General features: G+C 30.8%; 2 protein-coding genes across 5 annotated transcripts; both read right to left on the minus strand.

Moving 5' to 3' along the window:
- Positions 1–7,174: 7,174 nt before the first annotated feature.
- LOC123194435 lies at positions 7,175–8,841 on the minus strand. Its single transcript, XM_044607627.1, has 2 exons — positions 8,745–8,841; positions 7,175–7,931 (listed from the first exon to the last, which is right to left on the minus strand). The coding sequence occupies exons 1-2, from the start codon at positions 8,779–8,781 to the stop codon at positions 7,303–7,305; spliced, it is 666 nt and encodes a 221-aa protein (XP_044463562.1). The 5' UTR covers positions 8,782–8,841; the 3' UTR covers positions 7,175–7,302.
- Positions 8,842–13,885: 5,044 nt separating this feature from the next.
- On the minus strand, positions 13,886–22,462 carry LOC123194436 (3beta-hydroxysteroid-dehydrogenase/decarboxylase-like). Of its 4 annotated transcripts, XR_006497277.1 has the most exons (15): positions 22,297–22,462; positions 21,978–22,217; positions 21,403–21,492; positions 21,175–21,308; positions 20,747–20,917; positions 19,190–19,315; positions 18,615–18,694; positions 17,962–18,160; positions 17,310–17,415; positions 16,291–16,465; positions 15,766–15,922; positions 14,925–14,991; positions 14,418–14,598; positions 14,161–14,249; positions 13,886–14,050 (listed from the first exon to the last, which is right to left on the minus strand). XR_006497277.1 is itself a non-coding variant. In XM_044607628.1 (14 exons), exons 2-13 carry the CDS (start codon positions 22,210–22,212, stop codon positions 14,453–14,455), a joined length of 1,686 nt encoding a protein of 561 aa, XP_044463563.1. In that variant the 5' UTR covers positions 22,213–22,217; positions 22,297–22,461; the 3' UTR covers positions 13,886–14,050; positions 14,418–14,452. The 4 variants fall into 4 exon arrangements, 2 of the variants coding, with proteins under 2 accessions (XP_044463563.1, XP_044463564.1); XM_044607628.1 differs by lacking the exon at positions 14,161–14,249 and having other exon boundaries at positions 22,297–22,461; XR_006497276.1 differs by having other exon boundaries at positions 14,161–14,598.
- Between the last annotated feature and the right edge of the window lie 1,401 nt (positions 22,463–23,863).

The following is a 23,863-nucleotide window of genomic DNA, read 5'->3' on the forward strand; positions in this document are numbered from 1 at the left end:
ATCATGTCCCATGAAAAAATAGAATTACACACCCTTATAAAAAAGATATGGAAATATCCATGTGGCAGCCATCTATTCCATGTAAAAAATGACCAAAATTCTTGTAGTCCTTGCACTATAAGAATTGGAGGGAAATTGTTATATGAGATTCTCCAACTTGTGAAATTTCTATTAAAGAAGCATTTCTTCAGTGGATTTAATTTGAGTAACTACAACCAATAACCAGCATCAGTCTAATTCTAAACTATCAAGTATTAAACAAAGGACACAAGTAGACATTTTAGCTTGAGGCAACAAAAAGACCTCCGCTTAAGAAGGAATCTATTTACAATCTTTTACAAATATTTTTTAGTTTCTTATCTATGATAACAAAGAAAAGTTATCTTCACTTTTCCAATCAAGATACTTTTGATATTGTAAATATTTTCTTTTAGTTCAATTGAAATATGATTCAGTCATTAGAATCAGACTTGAATAAGGAATCCATTAATTATTGTAATTTAAATGTAACTTTTTCTCATCAAATCCTATAAATATAAAGAGCCATTTAGAGAGAAATGAGCCAAAGCGGGCCCTAAAGAACGAGATATCTATATTAAATGCATAGATAATTTATTGTATACATCCTCGTCAAAATACCCCTTAACTAATAGCTACACCATGAATATAAGTATTTCCACCATTAGACCGAACCACATTAAAAATTATATGTCTTATTCTTTTTACTCTATATTTTAACTTTCATGCATTTATATCATAAAGTAGTAGACATCAAAGTAAAATCAAATTCTAATGACTATTATCACAACCTTAACTTGTAGAAGACTCTGAATTATGTACATTGGTTGATGATGAAAAGTCGTGTCAGCCAAAAACTATAATAAAATTTTAATAATATAGAATGAATATAATCTCTAATATATTATTTTAAAATAGAAAAAAGAACATATTTTCAATCAAATTCCCTTTATAGTCAATTTTCTAATTTAATTGGATATTCATTTATATAAGAATTATTTCTTAATATTTATGTATAACATAAAAAATTAAATTCCTTCTAGTGTTAGTTAAAAATTAATAACAAAATATTTCAAATAATATTACCTACACAGCTAAAATTCATATTTTTTATTTAAAATTTTCTACAATATTGATACGAGTCGTCCTGAATCATTTTTCTTATCAATTATCATTCTTGACTTTGATCAAGTTACACTTTTTGTTAGTGTATAAACACTAAAGAGTGATTTTGGATGATAAAATATAGGTCAAAAGACTATTCCCACCTAAGGTTAAGTCCATTTCCAAACTTTTGTCTGTTAAGTTTCAAAAACTCAAATATCCACTCATCAGCTGTTAAAATTAATAAAATCTATTAAATATAAAGGCAGAAATATCTTTTAACCAATAATATTTTTAAAAAAAGGTATCTCATGTCCCTCCCTTAGTTTATAAAACTAACAATTTCTCTTATCCAAAAGTTTGAAAAGTTAACCTTTCCCCCTCTATGATTTGCATATTTTCCCTTGCTTCTCTAATGATCGAAGTCAGCCTTCCCACCCATCTTCTTCTCCTGTTCGGGAGACATCGTCAACAGTCGAAGAAGAAGGAAGGGTGACAAATCTCATTTTCGTCCGACATGCAATGAATCGAATAAGGAATAGGCGACGTCCAAACAAAACGGGATGAATTGAAGCGTCTCTAGAGCGTCGTCGTTGTGTGTCGAGAGTTAAGATTGAGCGTTGTCGTTTAGATGAATCATTGATCATCCAGGCGAAAAGATTAATGATTCTTCTACAAACAATTGAGCAGGGCACTGGGAAAGATGATCTGGAAGGAGAAATATCTTCGGGAGAGTGTTAGAGAAGACGGTGGTTCATCAAAAAAATATCACTAAAAAATTGAAACCCTAGGGGAAATGTAACTTTTTAAAACCTAAATCGAGAAGACTGTTAGTTTTTAGTGTTTAAGAGAGAAAGTGAGATAAAATTTTATTATTTTTAATATCACTAATTAAATAACAATTTTACCCATAAAACTAACAAATTTTATTAAATAACAATTTTGCCCTTGGAACTAAAGTTTGTGTAACCGCATTATCAATAATAACAAGATGGATTTTAACATTAAATAGGTTAATAAGAAAATGTAACTTATTATTATATTACTCAATTCCATCATTAGAATCAATTTAATATAGTCTAAAAATAATATCAAGCTAAGATAGGGGAGACTACTGAAAAAGGACTTTCTTCTTCTATTTTTTTCCATTCTACTTCTACAACTTTCATACCTTCACTTTAGTGATTAAAGAAAACCACTTTAACACTAAATTGACTCCACTCAGCCCTAAAAATTTAATATTAAACTGTTTTAAACTAACAAATAAAATAAATTATATATATAAATAAATAAAACATAGAATTTTTTTTAATAATAAATGTGCATAGATCATACTTTAACTTTATAAAAGTAAGAAATGAATTATATAATATGTTAAAAACTTTTCACTAGAGGCCAAATTGCCAATCTAGAGCTAGAATGAGGCCACTTTAAAGGTCTAGCGAGTTGCAATGAGATGAAAAGTCCATCTAAGTAAAATATTCCTGAAAAAGAATTAAAATATGGTGATTGGACTGAAAAATGCCAACTTAGATTAGAACCCTTTCGGCCTCTGCGGTGAAAGTGAATAAAAGATTATTATAAAAATATATATTTTTTATTTATTTTATTAATAATATAATATCATAATGATATTATATTATTAATGATGTGATAAATAATATAAAAAGTAATAAGATTATCAATTGTACTTTGAGATCGTTTGATTTGTATTATATAAATATTACTTTGATAAGTTATATTTTATTACTTATATTATTTTATTTAATTTTTTAATAATAAAAAATTACGATAATTTTATTTTATAAATAGTGATATGGTAAATAATATAGACAGCAATTTGATTACTACTCTCATCTTAGATATTAAAATATTATCAAGTTAATTTTAATTTCATTATAATTTTATTTTTATTTATTAATTTTTTAGGACTAAAATACTTTCACTTTTAATTAATTTAATAAGTAATATAAAATATATTTTATAATAATTATATCTAATAACATTTAATTAAAATAATATCTTAGTATTATTTTATTGTCTCTGATTAAACACAATCATTATTTATATTTATCAACTTTTATTAAATTTTATCAAACACAGTAATAAAGTAATCTTTTATTTTTGGTAATAAAACATTATCCAAACTAAACACCCTTTTAAATACTAAAAGATTATCAAAATAATCTTGAATTTTTTATAATTATATTTTTATTTATTAATTAAAATAACAAATAACATAAATAATATTTTAAAATAATTATTTCAAAGATATTTAAATAAAATAATATCTTGATATTATTTTATTATATTCAACTAAACACAATAATTATTTATATATACAAATATTTATTAAATATAATAATAATTTATATTATATAATTTATTTTTATTAATATTTTATTTTTAATAATAAAATATTATCTAAATTATAGGCAGAATCTAAACATACATTACAAAAGTGCAAATGGCCTTTGTCGGTCCATGAGAAAAAACAGAAGAGGAGAGTGACAAGACGATATGGGGCAAAGAGTATAGTGCTCGGCCTTGGCATCAATCGGTCTCAGTACAAATAGGTTGTTCGTAGGCTTGGCTTGTATACTATGAAAGAAGCTTTCTGTCACACTTCACTCTGCAAAGACCATGTGATGATGGCGCAACTGAAATTTTAAGCAAGTTCAGAGGGTGGTCTTGTTTTATCTTTGGGAGTTGAGAAGAATTTTTCTTCAAGTGACATTTGTGATTTTGCCCTACAATTTGGGGATTGTTCAATTTGTTCATGATACTCGTGTACTGTGCACGCCATCAAAGATGATCCAATTCTTGAGATCTGTTTCTCATTTAAAGTCACGGATTTTGGGCACCATGCTTTCTTTTTTATGGTTACTACTTGTATTCATGGTTTCTCGCTTTGCTTTCTAATGCACTTTAACATTATGGGCTGCCTGATATCTTGCCTTGGTTCAGTTATTACCAAAATGAATAAATTCGAATGGGAACATTATGATTTGATTTAATTTCATTTAGGTCCATGTTTGGAAATGCCATCCTCATGGCAAGTTTCTGATTGACTGTGTCTTGCATGGAATATGTTGCAGACCTATAAAGATGTCACTTAAGCCTATGTTATGTTCATTCTCGCAACATGTTCTATATCACTCCTTTATCTTTTGGCTTGCCAATTTGGACCGTCGGTGCATCATGAATTATCTTCAGTGTCGGAGGGTACTCAGTTGGGGAGACTCATGAGCATCTCTTTTTCAATTGCAATTATTTTGCCTCTGTTTACCGAGAAATCAAAGTTAGAACTCATATGGGTTGGTTCTTGTTTTTGGTTTTTTCTAATTCAGTAGGCTTCAACGCACCTCATCGTGGGAGAAATTCCAAACATGTTCTTTTTCAATTATCTTTATCTGCCATAATTTACTATTTATGGTACGAGAGAAATAACTTAATGTCCCATCAACATCAGAAACCTTATTTAAAGATTGTTTCAAACATTTATGATATAGTTTGAGTTAGCATTATTGACTTGGAATTGATATACAAGATTTCATCTCAGTTCTGAGCTATTTGATAATTATTCATTTAATTTTTTATTGAAATTGACATTTAGGGTATGATCCTCATACTTTTATACTTTTTTTCTATTTATAAAATCTTTCAATTTCTTTTTAAAAAGAAAAGGCCTTGTCCCAAGAAAATAATGTTTCTATGCTTGTTAAATTTTTTTTTTTTTTAAAAAAAAAACACCTTGAAAGCGAGTATTCTTCTGATCAATGCCATGCTTGGCGGGAATAATGTTTATGTGTGTGAACCATCAATTAAGTTTTTTTTTTTTTTTTTTGGCATTGAAAATGGAAAGAAGGAACTTCAAAAATGACAAAACAAACAAAAGCTAAAACTGAAGCCAAAAAGCAACCACCACCAAGCCAAAGTTGACTATCACTTCTACATTCTCAGTGTATGCTCAAACTCTGAAGGAAGAGATAATAGTACAGCATTTAAAAGTGCTTTATCAGAGATTTCTTCACTAATGCCTCTCAACCTGTTGACAAGACTGCATATTTTGAAAATGTATTCATCTACATTCCCCTGTCCACCATATTCATAATTCACCCACATCAACAACTTGCAATACAAATTCATAGATGCCGCCTCATCAAATTTTACCACTAAATTTGTCCATGCCAGCAAAATGATGTTTCTCATTGTCACATTGAGGCACAAAACTCTGGACATCTTGCTATTCATATGCAGAAGACTTGAGCAATTACTTTCCTCCCATTTTTCATGTTTGCCTTTCTCTTCAGGCAAGCTCCTGTGACTTGGTTTGGGTGGTTTGGTTTAAAGAAGAGCAAGGTCCAAGTCCATCATTCCTAGGATAGTTTGCAAATAAAGTTTCCTTCTTCTTTCATGGTTGAACTAGATCATTTAATAAATTAGTGAAAAGAATTTGCTGAAATCTATGATTCTGTGTCCTTTACCTGGTAATGAATATACAAATTTGTGAACTACGCTATAATATGAGGGCCACAATACTTAAATAAATTCTTCAGAAAGCAACCATGTGTATAAAGACATTGAGAGAACAGACGGATTATGACTCTTACTTTCAATGGGGACAATAGAGTACAAATGTAATTTACTTTAAGTAAAATCTTAATAACAGGAAACTGAAAATAATAAGATCTTGGTAACATGAAACTGAATACAACGAGGAAAGTAATTGGCTATACACAAGGAAAGCACAAGAATATATATGGAATGATCTAATTTAGAAATTGCCTTTAGCATGCCCCACCAGTATTGGCTTGCAAGGGTAGAAAACAGCATGCAGAAGTGGGCTGGTGAGAGCATTTGCAAAACTAATCGATAGAAAAGACATGAGCTACCATAAGAGCAGCATTTTAGACTTGGTCACGAATGAAATGATAATCTAAAGCTACATGTTTCATGCAAGAGTAGTGAATAATCGGATTGGAGCACAAAGGTGTAGCACCAACATTACCACAATAGATCACCAGTTGTTGTGCAAGAGAAACACCTAGTTCAATAAGAGGATAGCAGAGCCAATGAAGTTCATCTATAGTGGTAGCAATAGAGCATTATTCAACTTCTCTAGATGAGTAAGCCATAGTTTCTGCTTCTTAAAGCTCAATCAAATAGGATTACAATTGAGGTCAACAAGACACTGGAGGAAGTGCAATTATCATTATTACCTACCCAATCTGCATCAAAAAACACATTGAGAGATAAGTGACGGAAAAAAAAAAAAAAACAACACCATGATACAAGGCCGCATAGAGAGAGTGTGATAGATTCTTAATAGTAGTCAAGTGGTCACTAATAGGTTGATGCATAAACTGAGACAGCTTACACAATGGATATGAAATGTTAAGGCGTGTAAGTAATAGATACTAGAAGGCACTAACAATGATATGACACTCAGCAGAGTTAGAGAGAGAAGATCAATAATAAATGTCATCAACATCAACCAAAAGATACATTGTAGTATTGCCATTGTTAGAGACAGACAGTTTTTTGCATAGGAGTTGTTGAAGCTAGAGGTGACAAAAAACTGATGCAACTTATGATACCAGACTTGGGAAGCCGGTGTAAGACCATAAAAAGCCTTTTGAAGGCAAGATGAGGTTGACTAAGATCAATGAAGCCTTGTGGTTGAGCCAAGTTGCCAAAGGTACCAACCATGGCTAACAACAAGACTAAGAATGAGTCAAATTAATAAAAAATAATTTGACAATATCTCAAACCAAACCATTCTACAAAGTTCAGGCTCGACTTGATGTGGCTTAATAGACTTGTAGATTTGAGGATTTGGTATAGTCATGTACAAGTAGATTTTTCAAAACATGAGGTGATTGAAGGGATTGGTGAACTTGAATATGCCCCAGTTTTGTTTACTAATTAATGAAAAGTAAATAAATTAAAATGCAAAGAACATATAAATACAACACCATATTAAAGTCAGAACTGAAAACTGAGAAACAAATTAAGAAAAGAAGATGAAGACAATAGAGAACACCGTTAGTGATACCCTGCATAAAAAAGCATTAACTATTAAATATATGATGATATAAGTTGTCATTTATATTAAAGATAGTTATGAATCCTGTTAATATGAATAGTTCAAAAGCATCACTCCCCACTGTCACACATTCATATTAAACTTGTTCTGTTCTCCTGTATAAGATATTTCTCCAATCGTGAACACTCTGCAATAACATCATTTAGTTTCCACCCCATTTGTAGTGCAGATTTCTTCACATGATCGAACTGTGAAGGAAGAGACAATACTACAATAAGTACAAGTAGTTCATCACAGATCTTCTCACCACAACCTCTTATTCTATCCACGATACTGCACATTTTCAATATGTGTTCACCTACATTCCCTTCTCCTATAACATATTTCGCCTTCGTTAACTTTCCATACAATATGTGAGATGACTTCTCCTCAATTTGCAGAACCAAATTTTCTATGCCAGCAAGATATTGTTTGGCTTCATCACTTTGAGGCACAAAGCTGCGTACGTGATCAGCCATCTTGTTTCTCATTAGCATCAGACTTATGCGATTGCTTCTCTCCCATTTTTCACATTTAGCTTTCTCTTCAGGCGTGAGAGTGTGAGTTGACTTGGTTGGTTTCGGTTCAAGAAGAGCAAGATCCAAGTCCATCATTGCCAGGATTAATTCAACATCATTCTTCCACTTTGTCCAGCTCTCATACTCAAGATTACTTAGTTCTCTCATGCTTGAATATACATTCATCCCAAAGTTTGTCCTAACTGTTATACATGCCATGGAAACACAGATTATGCTTGTAAGTTAATTTACAGTTTACTACCTTTTTTATACTAACATTGTAAGACCATAAGTTAACTTCAATCAATTCAATTCATTTATATAAAGAAGGACACCACTAATAACTTACAAATAATTAAGAATAGTATGGGATATAAACATATATAATATTGTTTTTCCAGTACTATTTTATTCTATTTTCACATATTTTTATTTATTGTTTGTTCTAAAGATAGCATAATTTAGAGTCAACTAATATTCATTAAAATTTCTCATTTATTAATTTACTTATCATCATGATTCATAAACAGCAGCCCATTAATATTTATTTATTAATGATTTTTAATGAATGATCTTGCCAAATCAAGATAAAATAACATTGTTCTATAGAAGTTTTTCTCCTCAGTCAAATACAATTTTTTTCATCATTAATAAATAATAAATCCAAACATCTTCCGATAACAAAACACTTTAAAGAATAAACAAGATGCGCTACTCACTGCTATATGTTAAAAACAAAAACTAAAAACTGGCAATATGAACGATTCTAATAGAGTCTTCCTATAATGTTTCATATTCAGAAACAAAAACCCTAAAATGCGATCGTAAACCCTAAATCTTAAATTGTTTACTACTAAATTTTTTTAATAGAGTTTTCCTATAATCCTAAATTTTATTCATGGTAGATGGTTTACGATTTACCAAAAAAACTGGCAATATGAACAATTCTGACTCAATTACAATGACAGAATTTCTGAGTAACCAACAACCAATAACCAATAAACTGAAGTGATTACCTTGCATGGCGACGGAGTCCTCTGAAGCAGAAGCCATCCTGCGTGCAGTTTTTTTTAGCACAAAACTATATTACCACGTTTCAATAGGACTGTATTTATAAGCTTCCACGTTTAATTTGTAATTTGACACGTGGGTATAATCAACGGCATCCATATAGTGGGAATATTTGGTGTGACTGTTTGACTGTATTTCAATAAGAGCAATTCTATGTGTATCTATTTTAGGTACACAAATACATATATATTCATATGTGTCATCATATAATTGGTTATTATTTTATTCTTAATTCAAAATCATCCAATCACATGATGACATATATAAATATGTATATATTTATGTATCTAAAATGAATACACATAGTTTTATTGTTTCAATAAATGATACTTATTTTGATTAGATATTAATCTTTTAATAGCAGTATAATTTAAATTTTACCTTGCTAATATTTAGATTGGAAATTAGAAAATTAATAATTTTAAAGGGAATTTATACCATTTTTACTGAGCTCATTGGTTATATAATCAAAATAGAGCCGGTAATTTTTGAGACGAACCGTTAATTCGATATGATACGATATAAAAAAAATTAAGTTAGGATTAAGTTTTTCTGATATAAATTTATTTTAGACCAATTCCATATGATTTGAAATTAAATCAATTAGTATTAAGATTTACACAAAAGTAATTCAATACAATAAGAATTGATTCAAATATTTTAAAAAATGTTACTTTAATATAATTTATTAGGGATAAATTATAAGCAATGGTATGTATACATATTTTTAATATATAATTTGGGTAAATAATTGATATGTCATTATGTGATTAAATGTTATTTTATCGTTAATTCAAAATTATCTAATCATATGATAACATATTATCTGTGTACCCAAATTATGTATCAAAAGTATATATGCATAGTTTTATTGATAAATTATGGAAATATTAAAAGTCAGCGGTTGAAATCTTTACAGATGACATATAGTTTTATTTTTATATAATTGTAATTACTTATATTAATTTTTATTTATATTTGAATATTTGTTATTATTATTAAATCGTAAGAATGTGATTTGATTACTCAGAATATTGACGCATTTTAAATGTCTTAGTATATAATTTTTAGATCGTTTGTAAATAAAATAAAATATTATATTGTGTGTTTTATTTATAATAGGTTACTGTAAATTAAAACAATAAAAACATTTTGAACAATGAAAATAATAGATAATTATAGATCAATTTGGCTTGAGTTGGATCAACTAGAATATTAAAGGGTTGGCTTAGGGTTAAAAAATTTTTATATGATTCTAATTCGAATCGAATTAGAGTTGACGGTCTTTGATATAAAACTCGAATTGATATAATACAAATACAACTTGATGACATGAATTGTTAGGCTAAATCAAACATCAATAATAGTAATAAGGCCAAAGGACTATTTCCTACCCAAGTTTTAATGCAGAAACAAGTATACTCTGTGAGGTGTAAAAAACTAAAATACCCACCGATAAGACAATTTCGGTTAAAATTTTAAGTTAGGGTAAAGGGTAAAATTATCATTATAATAATAATATTTAAAATATATATAATTTTTTATTGTTCCACAAAGTTTTAAAAACTAATAATTTATCTATATCTAAAATTTTCTAACTTTAAAAAGTCACATTTTTCTCTCAACTTTTAAAAACTTCATTTAATCCCCCATCTTCAATTTCAGATTACTCAAAAATTCAACAACCTCTCTCTCTATCGTCCAAGATGGTGTCGACCTTTGCCTTTGGCGTGACATGCATAGTTGAAGCCGACAAAGTGATCTCTTTATTGGATATCTCTTAGTCTCAACGAACAGATCTCGAGACCTCGTTTGCATACATTTTTGTTGTTGTTTACGGTGCATCCAAGAGAAGAAAGCATTGGTGATAGGAGACAAAGAGGTATAGCTGGATTCTGGTCGTCAAAGATGGAGAAGAAGAAAAGAGAAACCTTAGGGGAAAATGTGATTTTCCAAAGTTTAACCTATGAGGGAAATTGTTATTTTTTAAACTAAGGGGGAAAATGATATAAATTTTGTAGGGTTTAGTGGTAAAATAACGATTTTGTCTTTATCTCTAATAAAAAACTTAACAGAAGTTAATCCATGAGTAGGTATTTGAGTTTTTCAAATCCTATAAATATAAATTTGTATTTACATTAAAACTTTGTTGAAAAATAGTCTTTTGACTATAGTAATAATATAATATTATAATTATTTATTACTAATTCCCACTCAAGTTTTAGTTCAATTTCATAAGCACACCCATGGTAGTTCAAAAACCTAAATACTCACCTATAGACTAATTTTCGTTAGAATTTTTTTGTTAAAGACAAGGATAAAACCGTTATTTTAATAATATTATTAAAAAATATATAATTTTATCTCATTTCCCCTTCAAGTTTTGAAAATTGACTTTCAACCCATACATCAACTTTGAAAAGTCACCATTTCCCCCCTAAGTTTGGAATTTTTAGGGTTTGTTTCTCCAGCGACTGAAGTCGGCTTTTTCTCCATCTTTTGTCAATGACCAAAGAAGAAGGAAGGGTGACCACCCATCTTTTGTTCGATGCTTGGATGACCACCCATTTTTCACATTCGGATGACACTCAAGTGATATCTCCCGATTCGTCAATCTCAGGCACGACCCTTGATTCGATAATGATGACTATGAGAGATGTTGGAACAATGACGACAGACGCTCAAACGACACCGAAGAGACAAATCACAACAAAAAAATGGAGACGATTCATGTGAAAGACTGGAAAACGCTAGTTGAGATTCGTGCCTCTGAGTGTTGGACAAAAGATGGGTGGTCCAGAAGAAGGGAGAAGGATGGCTGGACAGTGTTGGTTATCAAAAAGGGAGAGGTTTTGTCAAAAAATCAAAATCTTAAAAGAAAAAGTGAATTTTTCTAAAACATAATTTTGAGGGGGAATTGTTAGTTTCTAAATTAAAGGAGTGAAATTTTATAAATTTTTAGGGTCATATAGTTTAAGGATAAAATAATGATTTTACCTTTCTCTATAACCCAAAATTTTAACATAAATTAACCTATAGGTGGATGTTAGTTTCTAAACTAAATGAGGGAAATTTTATAAATTTTTAAGGTCATATAGTGTAAGGATAAAATAATGATTTTACCTCTCTCTATAACCCAAAATTTTAACAGAAATTAACCTATAGGTGGATGTTTGAATTTTCTATCTGTCATGGGTGTATTTTTGAATTTTGGTTAAAACTTAGATGGAAAATAGTCCTTTGGCTTCCATCCAAAATCACGATATCAAATACAACTTTTATCATTAGTATGTTTCTTTTAAAATCACAAAATCAAATAAGATATTTAAACGAATTTAAATGTGAAGATGTATGTTTGATTGTTTTGTCTTAATATTAATGAATTAAAGGATAAAAAGGAGAAATTTTTTTTTAATTAGCTTTTTTTTTTTTTTTTGTTTATCCAAATAGAAGTATTTGATACTTATAATTATACTATATACATAACTTTATACATAAATAATGAAGTGTTACTAAATAAAAGTATTCAATACTTACATTTATACTATATACATAACTTTTTTGCACACATAACGATGTATCATTATATGATTTGATATTGTCTTATTTTTAATTTTTAATTTTTAATTATACGATCACATGATGACATGTCATTATTTGTGCATAAAATTGTGTACAAAAGTTAAACATGTGATACTACTTTTGATATTTAATATTATATTGGTTATATGACATTTGACACTATAGGGTTAAATGTTATTTTATTTTGGCTAAAGCACTATTTCCCACCCAAGGTTTAGTAAAATGACAAATTTTTGCTTGTTAATTTAAAAAACTCAAATACCAACCTATCTATTCAAATTCACTGTTAGAGTTAGAGGTAAAAATATCTTTTAGTCAAAATATTTAAAAAAAATAAAAATTTATAACATTTCCTTCTTAAGTTTAAGAATTACCAATTTCTCTCTAACCCAAACTGAATCCCCATAAGGTTTTCTTTTCCCTTTTTCAGTGACTATCTCTAATAGTCAGCCTTCCTAGACCCCTCTTCTCTAATCGAAACATATCTATCTTTGGTTGAAATCATCGAACAAAGGCGAATTGTCTTCGTCCGATAAAAAGACAAAGACATTATCTTCGTTTGTCATAAATCAACATCAGAAGATAACGACAAAGGATTTGTCATTGTCTTCTGACACCAATTTAGATAAACGAAGACGATTCATCTTTGTTCAACGAAAATGTATATCATCACATGATCTCCAGTAGGAAAAGAAGATACAATAAAGGTCAATTGTCAACTAGGATTGAGGCGATCATCAAAGAAAGGAAAAGAAAACCCCTAAGGGGGATTTAGTCACTTTTTAAACCTTAAATTAAAAAGAAATTATTAAATTTTAAAACCTAAGAGAGATGTAATAAATTTTTAATTTTTTAAAATAATTTTATTAAATTATATTTTTACTTCTCACTCTAACAGTAAATTTTAACAAATAAACAGATATTTTAGTTTTTTAAAATTAACAGATAAAAATTTATTATTTTATTAAACTTGAACGAAAAATAGTCCTTTGGCCTTTTAATTTTTAGGAGCTAATGATATTTTCTCAATAAAGGATTTTTGGATATTTAACAATTTAAGGCGTAAAAAATTACCTACTACAAAATTTTCATATCATAATGCATATTACCAAGTAATTATGATATTTCGTTTATCTGTCATTCTAAGAGTAAACAAAACAAAATTTAGTATGTTGGTACCCCTCATATTGAAACCTAAATCTGATATTGAAAAACCATACCTAAAATGTGATCATAAACTTTAAACCTTAAATTGTGAACTATAGATCTAAACCCTAAATGATAAACCATAAACTCAAACCCTAAATCATAACCTATAAGGTCAAACTTTAAACCTTAAATATAAGCGTTAAATCAAAAACCCTAGTCCTTAAACTATAAACTCAATCCCTAAATCTTAAACCTCAAACCCAAAACCATAAATTATAAACTTTTTTTTTTTAAAAGATTAGGAATTTTATAGACAAAAAATATGCTACAAAAATACCAGACATGCGCCAAGCAATTGTCATAATAAAAGCCATGATAATTAATCATAGCCCAATTATCTAATTACAAAAATGTTACTACTGATATGGGTTGATACAATAGTTTAACATGATTTATTCAGCAAACCTCCAGCAGACAGCAATGGTAAATTGATCCTGTGATTCAGAGATACTCCGCCAAACTGAAGAGAACCATGAAATTTGCACAAACTTTATTAACAAAATGGCAGGAGAAATGAAGCTTTAAAGAATATATCAAGAAATAAAAAGTTGAGGAACTGTTTTCCATTACACTGCAGGAAAATGATATACACATAACCCAAAAAATGAAACCGCATAGCTCAAAGACCAAATAAGGGAAGCATCTAAACCTGGTGCATACTGCGTGGCATTAAGTCAAAACAAAAGCAGTTTAAATAGTATCTTTACCAGGGGGGCTCCACAAGAATGTTTCAATACAAAAGTGGGTACAAGAAAAAATATGGAAGAGCAGTGCTAGCATATCAGTTTAAAGGTCTGTAATTAAGGAATCAATGAAGATGAGATCACCTTTTCATTTGGAAGGAAATTATGGTCATCAATTATTAGTCATTTTTCATGGAAGTAAGCAGTTTTCTTGCAACATCAGATTTCAATTTGCCCATGAAGGAGAGAATGCCCTGAACCATGGAATCAATTTCTTCCTCCTTTTTCTCGTAGACATAAAATATCACAAAGGCCAAAGGAAATCCTGCAAACATAACGGAGATGATAAATCTTCTGCTTCCAGGGCAATTGATCGCTGTACAAATATTTTTAAAATAGTGATTGTAAAAAGGACAAGGAATATGATTATCTCCTTGCCTTCAATTATTAACAAGATTTGGATTTCAAACAGTAGATGGATAAAATAGGGTAACCAAAAGAGTGATTAAAGTTTATGCGGGAGCACCAGCACTAATTACTTCTAGAGACCAAACAGAAAAATTCATTTATGCCCTTACATATTGTTATGGTTAAGACAAATGCACACATCCATGTATGAGAATAACAATATGTGTGAGAAAGAGAGAGGACCTATAGCGTATACACTCTGAAAAGGCATAGTCCCAAGGAAGCTTAGTATCAACAGAGAGAGAATAATCTGTTTAATTGCCAGAACAAGACGAAATGTTAGCAAACAATCTATCACGCACACAGCAATTAACAAAACAATTTTTAAATGAACCATTCAATGTCTCATCAACTAGTTCATAGGCACAATGATCTTATGAAAGTAATAATAATGACTAGAAAAGCAAAAGCCTTGTATGCATCTCCAGAGTAAATCACTTTTATAAAAAAGGATAGCTTCCCCCACTGCATATTTCCACCACTACCAACCTTATTGCTCATATCAGTGCACATTGAACACATTGAACCATCCTGTCCATCAGCTAAGGTAATGCTGAAACTCACTGATCATGAAAACTAAATTAATGCTTTCATTACATAAATTGAAACTTTAATCCTTCCCAATGAGAGGACAGATAGGTAGAATTATCAGATGATCAGATGCGTTATTTTACAAGAGTTAGTGCAAGACTGAAATTGTAAAAAATCTTATATTTTTGCAGGAGTAATAGGCGGGTATTGACTCTGAAGTATATCCATATCAACAATACTAGTTTGTTTTGAGAAATTCAATGGGAAGATAAAAAAGAGAGAGGGAGAGGGGAAAAGTCTTTCCTTAATAACAAGTACCAAAAACATCCTAATGACCTAGATCAGGGCTTAAGTCTGATTTTTTTTCTATAATCAAGAAAAGTTTAATAGTGCATTCTTGAAGATAAAAGTCTATTACACTACTTTAATGTAGCCAGGTATAAGAAAATGCAACCACGCAAAAGAAAAAAAGACCACAGGCCATTGTATATACCTTGAGGAACAACATCCAGTCATTACCCATGGAAAGAGATTTTAACACATCAACAGCAGTATTCAATGATGAGATCACAGACAGTGTGACTTGGCGCGATTTCTCTTCAGACAATTGGAAATGTGATGTAGGAATTTTCTCAATTGTATATCCCAATCTGCACAAGTTAAAAATCCATTCATGGACATTAATCAATCTGCCCCACACTTGGAACTCTATCATGACCTATATCATTCACAATATGAAACTACAGTGTTACCATCAGGTAATTATCAATCACAGCCCCTATATTACATATTTGACGATGCTGACTAATATTTTTACAAGATGAACAACATAAAGTCCATATTTACTACAAAATTAAACTGATTCTGTAGATGATCATATGACTCAGAAAGAACTAATAGTTTTCTATTCACAATCAAAATAAAGAAATTTTGGCCAATTATGATCCTGATTAATGATGATGCACAACATTGGCATTTTGCTGTATTAGAATTTAAAGAAGAGAGTTGGCATACATACATTTTCTCTGGTAACATTCCGTGGATGAATAAGAGGACTAACATCAACAACAGAAGCTGTGAAAGAGTAGAAATGATGGTCGAACCAGACAAAATGAAGTTGTAGTAAATTGCCACCAAAATTAACACTGCAGTGAGAGTCTGTTTTTTATCTTTCCAGAGTAGTGTGTCAGCAACTGCAAGGCATCAATACAATGACTTTTTTCATCAACATATATACATAACTTCTTCCTATCCCCCCTCTCTCTCTCCTCCTCATGAACTTGTGTGACTTCTAATAATGCTCAATCAATAATTATATCAACAAGATGCTATTATGCTCCCTATAAGATAGACTATATGCAAACAAAGTGCACTTAAGATGAGAGTCATTAACAAAGACACAAGAGATGGTTTCCAACAGATATATTAGGTGATTACATGGTTAACACACAAGAAAAATGACTTGATGTGTCACTGCTTAAGAGTTAATAATATACTGTGTTAGCCAATTTATCATTTAAAATACTATGTCATTGCAATATAAACTAACATAGTCCAAAGCACCGTGCTCTAACTACTCCTAAAGCTTGTGTCTCTCAGTTTGATTAAATAATCAGGGTTTCCCACCTTTGGTACAACAGTATTCTCCTACAATCAACAAATTAACTATGCTTTTTCTTAAAAAAAAAGGAAACTATAAGACTATAATTAAGAAGAGAATGATGTAGGTACATGTGCGAAGTAGAGATCCACAAAGGCATCAAATATATGATGAGGTACAAAGCTACACTAGAAAATGACTAATACTCTCTTCCCCAAGTGAAAACTAGCTAACTATAAAAAATAAGCCCAAAACCCAAAAAAAAAATTCATAGTAAACATAATCAAAATAATCCACAAAAAAGCAGTGGATTATGAATTGTTGCAAGTTTATGTATTGTATTAAATACTATGAGGATACATCCATAGTATTTGGGCTCATGTCACAATCAGATGTAGTAAAAGTAGTTGGATGGAAGGAAAAAAAAAGATTCCTACCCTTTCCACTACCAAGAAATATAGAAGCTTTTGATGGCCCTTCTCTCTTTAATTGAATTTCAGCCCTCAAGTCTGAATAAGATTCAATTGTCTTTCTTAGACCCTCCTGCAGAGTAATAAAATACGTTGTCATAAGTAAACTGTTTGTCCATTGACTAAGCTTTGCATTAAATGCTAAACATCACCCTACAGGAATTTGACCTGTCTGACCACTAAATGTGCGTTGGTAGAGCTCATTAGTCAGTGACGACCACTTTTGGACGTTCATGCTTATATAAAAGAGAACTAATCATCAGACCAAGCAAATTATTGACTAATCTTCATCCAAACAATTAAATAGTTTAAATATAGAATATACATATATGTCTTAAGAATGGGCCAATACTAAGAGACCAGAGCAATTAATAGACGAGGCTACTCTTAAAGTTTAGTTTAAACCCAAATCAAGAGTTATAGCTCCTTAACTTGTAAGTTTACAAGAATATGGTACAAATAATACAGAGAAATACAGCAACTCCCACCAAAAAATTGTCCAAAATTGATCTCTAACAGTTTCAACGACACTCGAGTATCATAAAAAAAAATCAAATTTTCATATTAAGTAAAAAAAAAAATATTCAAATTTTGCTTGTTTCATGGAACAACACAGAACCTGTAGTGAGACAAGAGGTGTGTAGCCAAGTCGTTCTTTTGCTTTTGAACAGTCAAAAGATCTGCTGCAAGAGAGAAGTCTAATTCTTGAAGGTGTTAACTGTGGAACCTTCATTCCATACGGGCCCAGTAGCTTATATGTACACTCTACCAAGTGTGCAATCGGCATCATAACCAGGGCAGGAATCTTTATACTTGGCCTGTAAACTACATCAATTAAGACAAAGAAATAATGGGTGTATATGTTTCTATGACCATATTTAGTTCCTCAATTTTCTTTGGGTAGGGAATACAGAGTACATGAAAAAAAATGCAGTTATTGGAGAAGGCCATAAGCTTTTAATTTTCAGGGCTTAATTAGCAGTTCACCAGTGTCGCCAAGTGAATAATAGATCATCGCAGCTTTAAAAATATAAAACATTGACCAGAATGCTTAACAATTTCTACAACCATTGATGCCTGATGTCAACTCAAAAGTTTTGACGAAAAAAATTGTGCTAAATGCCAAGTTTCCCATATGCAACATAAAAAATTGACCACTTCTTGTGAAAACAAGAACCAAGAGGGTCCACTGAAAATATAAACTAAGAAAAAATAGATCAACACAACAAACCACTGGTTTTCTTTAAACAGGATGAGGAATGAGAAAGGTACCTCTTATAGCCAAGACCTTCAAGAATTTGTGAGACAAATTCCCAAAACTTGATTGGCTCCATATTGGTTATAAAATATGTCTGCATCATCATCATCAAACAGTAAGTTTAAAAATGAGTCTTACACAGTGCTCTCAGCTTATTTGACCAACAGATAAATTGGAGGTCGCAACTAGGGGTGCAATCAAGCCAAGCCGAGTCGAGCAAACTATTTGCTGGCTCAAGCTTGGCTCGATTACTTAAGGAAAAGCTCAAACTCAAGCTCCAAACAAGTTTAGTTATCCCCTAATTTTTTAATTATTAGATTTTAACCCCATAATTTATATATTTATCAATTATCTCCTCTATTTAAAGTGCAGAAATTAAATCTTAAGGGTGTGAGTGTAAGATTTTAAACTCTTTGGAGCTTATTAATATTTTACTCGAAAAGCGCAAGCTTGGCTTAACATTAGTCAAGCCGAGCTCAACTGGGCTTACACCCCTAGTCATGGTAACTGAATAGTTCACCTTTGTCCCATTTTTATATTAAGCAATAAATCAGAGATCAAAAGAAGTTGAGGGGGATTGTAACAGAACCTGCCCAGCAGCTTTCTCAGCAACTGTCAATTCTGCAGCTAGAGCTCGTTCAGCACATATATGAGCATGTGCCACATTTTCAACATAAGTGAAATCATAAACATTATTGCCATCACCAATTATGAACTGACCATTTGGAGACCAAAAGGAAAGAAGAAAATGTTAGATTTCAATGAAGGAAATCTCTACAAATAAGTAATACGTAGACTCATACGCAAACATAGATAGCTTCAATCAAGAAATAGAGACTGCTATACAACCATTATGATTTCATTCATTTCTTAACCAGTCAAGAGTCTTGACCAAACAAAAGAAATCACTGAGATAAAGTGTGATAAGAGTCATTAGAATCAGCAACTCAATCTAACCAATAACTAGAAGTCTAGGTTTGACCACAGAATCATGAGTGTCATGTCAATGATATACTTTCAAACAGGCTGTTGAGAGAAGCCTCCAAGCTAATTATAGAATTCTCAACTTCCACAAACAAACGGATCAGATTTTTAACACTATCCTTAGAAAAAGTTGTAATTTATTTGAGTTCAAGAAAGAAAAAATTCCTAATTGATAAAAGCAGATGAACTGTACAATAAGAATGAACTTCTAATTCAAAAGGTGAAATTCTTGAGTAGCCATGATAAATTTGGTCCTCAATTTCCCTATTTGGATTTCCTTTTATTCATTCAAACACCCTATTAGGGTCCAGCAAAGTATCAAATTTTAATTGTGTGAAATTTTGAAAACTCTTTCGAACTTCTAGATATTTTACAACCATTTAGTTTCTTCACAACAAAATAGGATGGATGGTACAGAAATAGAGGATCTATTTTCCTTTCCTAGGAAAAAGTAATATGAAGATTGTGTAATAACCTGTAACCATAAAGTCACAATAACATCAATCAAGAAAATACACACACACACACATAGAAACAGAAATAAACTATATGAAGACACCAACAAAGGTCGGTGAATATTGACAAAATGAGAATAGGTGTATATATATATATATATATATTAGAAAAGCATAAGGTATTATTTTGAATAACATAAACAGGTCAAAATGCAATCCAAGAACTAACTACGTTCAGATTGCATGAAATAGGGAAATTTTTCTATAATGCAACAAAAATATACTGACTGGTGAAAACAGAATGACATAGCCAACCAGAAGTTTGTTGAGCTGCACAAAGTACTCAATCTAAACTATTTGTAAAATTCCTTAAAACCAATTTCCACATTAACATGCCATGCATACCAAATGACTTCAAGTGACAGGCAGATAGAAAAAGAGAATTACTAAATCTCCAATATACTGATAATACATCATTCCCAGATAAATTCATCAAAAGTGAGAGTTTATTAAAAAATGCAATTAGGACAAAATGTAGACTCAAGCTCCCAACAAAAGATTGAAAACATTTAGTGCAAACTTGAATCACAAAGCTAATGAGACGGGCTCTGGTGCCATCAATGGAAGCAGTTAAAATAATAGGCAGCAACAAAATAGTGTGCATTTTACAAAATCCATAGTCATAAGTGTAGTGTCTATCATGGTACCTTAGACTTTCCAGCCCTTGCAGCATCAACCAAAGAGGGAACCAGCAACCTATCACCAGGACCAAAAATGCTGCTGGGGCGTAAGCAACAAGTTAGAAGCCCATTAGCACCATTTGCCTTAATGACCAACCTCTCTCCTTCAGCTTTTGTAGCTGAATAAGAATCAATGTGCTGAAACAATTGGAGATAAATATCAAGGGAAACTCATGTCAGTTGCAGTTAGAAATATATACAACCTAATTTACAGGAAAATATCAGTATGTAACTTAGCATATGTAGCACATCCAAGTTGACAAAATGGTTGAGGGTGTAATTGAGAGTAAAATAGTATACAGGACTTTCACCTGTCATTTTAGATAAATTCTAAATAAGGTAGTATTAATAGTGCTAATCTTCAAGATAAGGAGATATGTAGACAAAATGCAAACCTTAGAAGCATATGGTAATAATTCATTCCCATTGATAATTCCATGAATTCCATCAAAAACCACACTGGCAGAGCTAGTATAAATAAGTCTCTTTACTTTGCCTAAAATACAAGCTTCAATAACATTAGCCGTTCCTGCAAATTGGACATTATATAAGGAAAAAATCACAAACATTAGGCAGGAAATAAAAATTCAAACCCTATAGACAATGGCCAAACAATTTCTTACCTGCAACATTAACTGAATGATGGAGCTGGTAACTGTTGATGGACGAATTGGGTGCAGCCATGTGGAACACCACCTCAGCTCCTTGACATGCTGTAGACATAGACTTATTCAGTATCCCTTTATAAAAAATTTCAGAAATATGCATCAGTTGATTTCTTTCTCTACAACGGAAAATCCAAGATACAAGATGCAAGTCCTGGTAACCTTACTGAATCAAACAGTTAATGGGAAAACAAGTCAGAATTGCAATAACATTGGCACCGTCATAATCACAACCATGCAAAATGAAAAAAGTAGCACAAAACTGTCCCATAACATTGGAAGACCAGTTATAACATTATCATGATAACACTTATCAATCACGCTTTGGTATATTACTAAAATGACTACACACGTCTCATTACTAACACCATATCCCGTCTCTTATTGTGAATAAAAAATCCATGTGTAATCGTGGCACTTTGGCAATACGAAAATGCAGATGAGCAATGCATGAATTGTCGTAATTTTTTTAGTAGCATCTCATGTTATTTTGCATTCAATTTGACCAATTAAAAATAAGAAAGAAATGCGACCTTGAAGTACTTGAAACTTGTGTCGAAGATCAACAGGGAAATACTGAGCACAGCCAGAACTCAAAGCCTGGCCAAGGACTCCCTGCTCCTCGTGCGGTTCCAGTTCAATGGTGGCGCCTAAATCAGCAATTCTCACCGAAAACATATTGTATTTGATAAGCATCTCCACCAAATGGCGCGCAGCGAATCCCCTTCCTCCCGTCACCACGCACCATCTCTCCTCCCCCCCGGACATCACGACTGCACCATGCTCAACCAAATCACATTCATCAAACAATATAAACAAGAAAAAGAAGATCAAGTAATGACAATTGCTTACCGATTGGATCTTGAATTTCAGGATCTGAGAGTTAACAGAGGGAAATGAAAGAGAAAGGAGAGTCAGAGGACTCTGTGTTTTTCAATAGTAGAGCAGTCAGTGTGATTTTTTTTTTTTAAATAATATCGGGTGCGAGTTTGCAGTGGCCAGCATTTCTTTGTTGTCGTTTCCCTTAAAATTGAGACCATCTCGAAATTCAAAAATCAATTAAACTGTGAATGAAATGAACGATAAGAATGAGAGAAATTAATTAAATTAGTTTTTCTTAATTATGTTATACAATTTTAACTAATAATAAGATTTTTATGGAAATTGCTACCGTGTGTGGATGATAGGATCACGAACATCAAAAATTTAATTTTTTATATCATATATTTAATATTATAGGATATGATTTTAATGAAATAAAATAATTAAAAAGATCAAAAGATAACTTTTTACTCAAAATTTATCTTATAAATATATATGTGATAAATTAAAAATTTAAATATTTATTCATAGACTAACTTTTATTATAATTTTGTGTTAGAGACAAAGGTAACATTATTATTTTATCCTAAATTCTAAAACTTTAAAAATTTATATTATTTTTCTCTTTAATTTAAAAAACCAACAATTTACCCTCATTATTAAACTTTAAAAAACTACATTTTCCCCCCAATGGTAATTTATTCCATCTCCTACGACTAATTACCATTCTCGTCGTTGATCAGCTTTCCCACTATCTTCTTCTCCTCCAGCGAACGCTCCCACTTGATTGATTTCATTGAACGAAGATTATTCGTCTTTCTCTAACAAAGAGACGAAGACAATATCATCTTTGTCTTTTTGATTGGACGAAGATGAATCATCTTCGTTCTATCGAAAGATCGACATCACAAGAATCTTTTGATGTCAATCCGTCGATCGGATAAAGATAATTCATTTTTGTCCAACGAAATTGGTCTAGTGAATGTCAATTGCTAAAGAAGAAGATAGTGGGAACGTCGACCGATGGCAGGAATGACATCTGATGGCTGGAGATGGAAAAAAAAAACCCTCGGGGGAAATGTTGTTTTTCAAAGTTCAATTTATAGGGGAAATTGTAAGTTTTTTAAATTAAAAAGGAAAAATAATAGAAATGTTTAATTTTATAATTTAATAATAAAATAGCGATTTTAGTCTTCACACTAATAGAAGTTAGTCCATTATGTGTATTTGGGTTTTTTAACCGATATAAATATACTTTTGAGATCGGACTAAAACTTAGTGGGAAATACTCTTTTACCCTAAAAAAAATCTAGATGACACATCATTATATTAGAAAATACCACAATCATCTTTAAAATTTTATAATTTCTTGTATAATCATTATATATTATCATTTTTTTTTAAATTGTATTGATCTGTATTAGTAATATATATTGTATTATATGATATGTATTATATCGTTTGATATATTCACTATATCGTATCATATAATATATATCATTTTTTAGTTGTAGCGTATCATATTATATGATACATATCATATATTATACTCATATATAACATGAGAGTAATACTTTCATCACTGCACCTATAGCTT

Source organism: Mangifera indica, chromosome 13 (genome assembly GCF_011075055.1).
Source record: "Mangifera indica cultivar Alphonso chromosome 13, CATAS_Mindica_2.1, whole genome shotgun sequence".
NCBI lineage: Eukaryota > Viridiplantae > Streptophyta > Magnoliopsida > Sapindales > Anacardiaceae > Mangifera > Mangifera indica.

What these genes read in the sequence shown, in the direction of transcription:
- LOC123194435 (XM_044607627.1), bottom strand. Translation starts at nt 8,781, where the DNA reads ATGGCTTCTGCTTCAGAGGACTCCGTCGCCATGCAAG. An exon ending in GGACTCCGTCGCCATGCAAG is followed by an intron (nt 7,932 to 8,744) that starts GTAATCACTTCA and finishes CATGTATAACAG; the next exon opens with TTAGGACAAACTTTGGGATG.
- LOC123194436 (XM_044607628.1), bottom strand. Translation starts at nt 22,212, where the DNA reads ATGTCCGGGGGGGAGGAGAGATGGTGCGTGGTGACGGGAGGAAGGGGA. An exon ending in CTGAGAAAGCTGCTGGGCAG is followed by an intron (nt 18,695 to 19,189) that starts GTTCTGTTACAA and finishes ATGATGATGCAG; the next exon opens with ACATATTTTATAACCAATAT. An exon ending in TCAGAGTGTATACGCTATAG is followed by an intron (nt 14,599 to 14,924) that starts GTCCTCTCTCTT and finishes TTATGTTTGCAG; the next exon opens with GATTTCCTTTGGCCTTTGTG.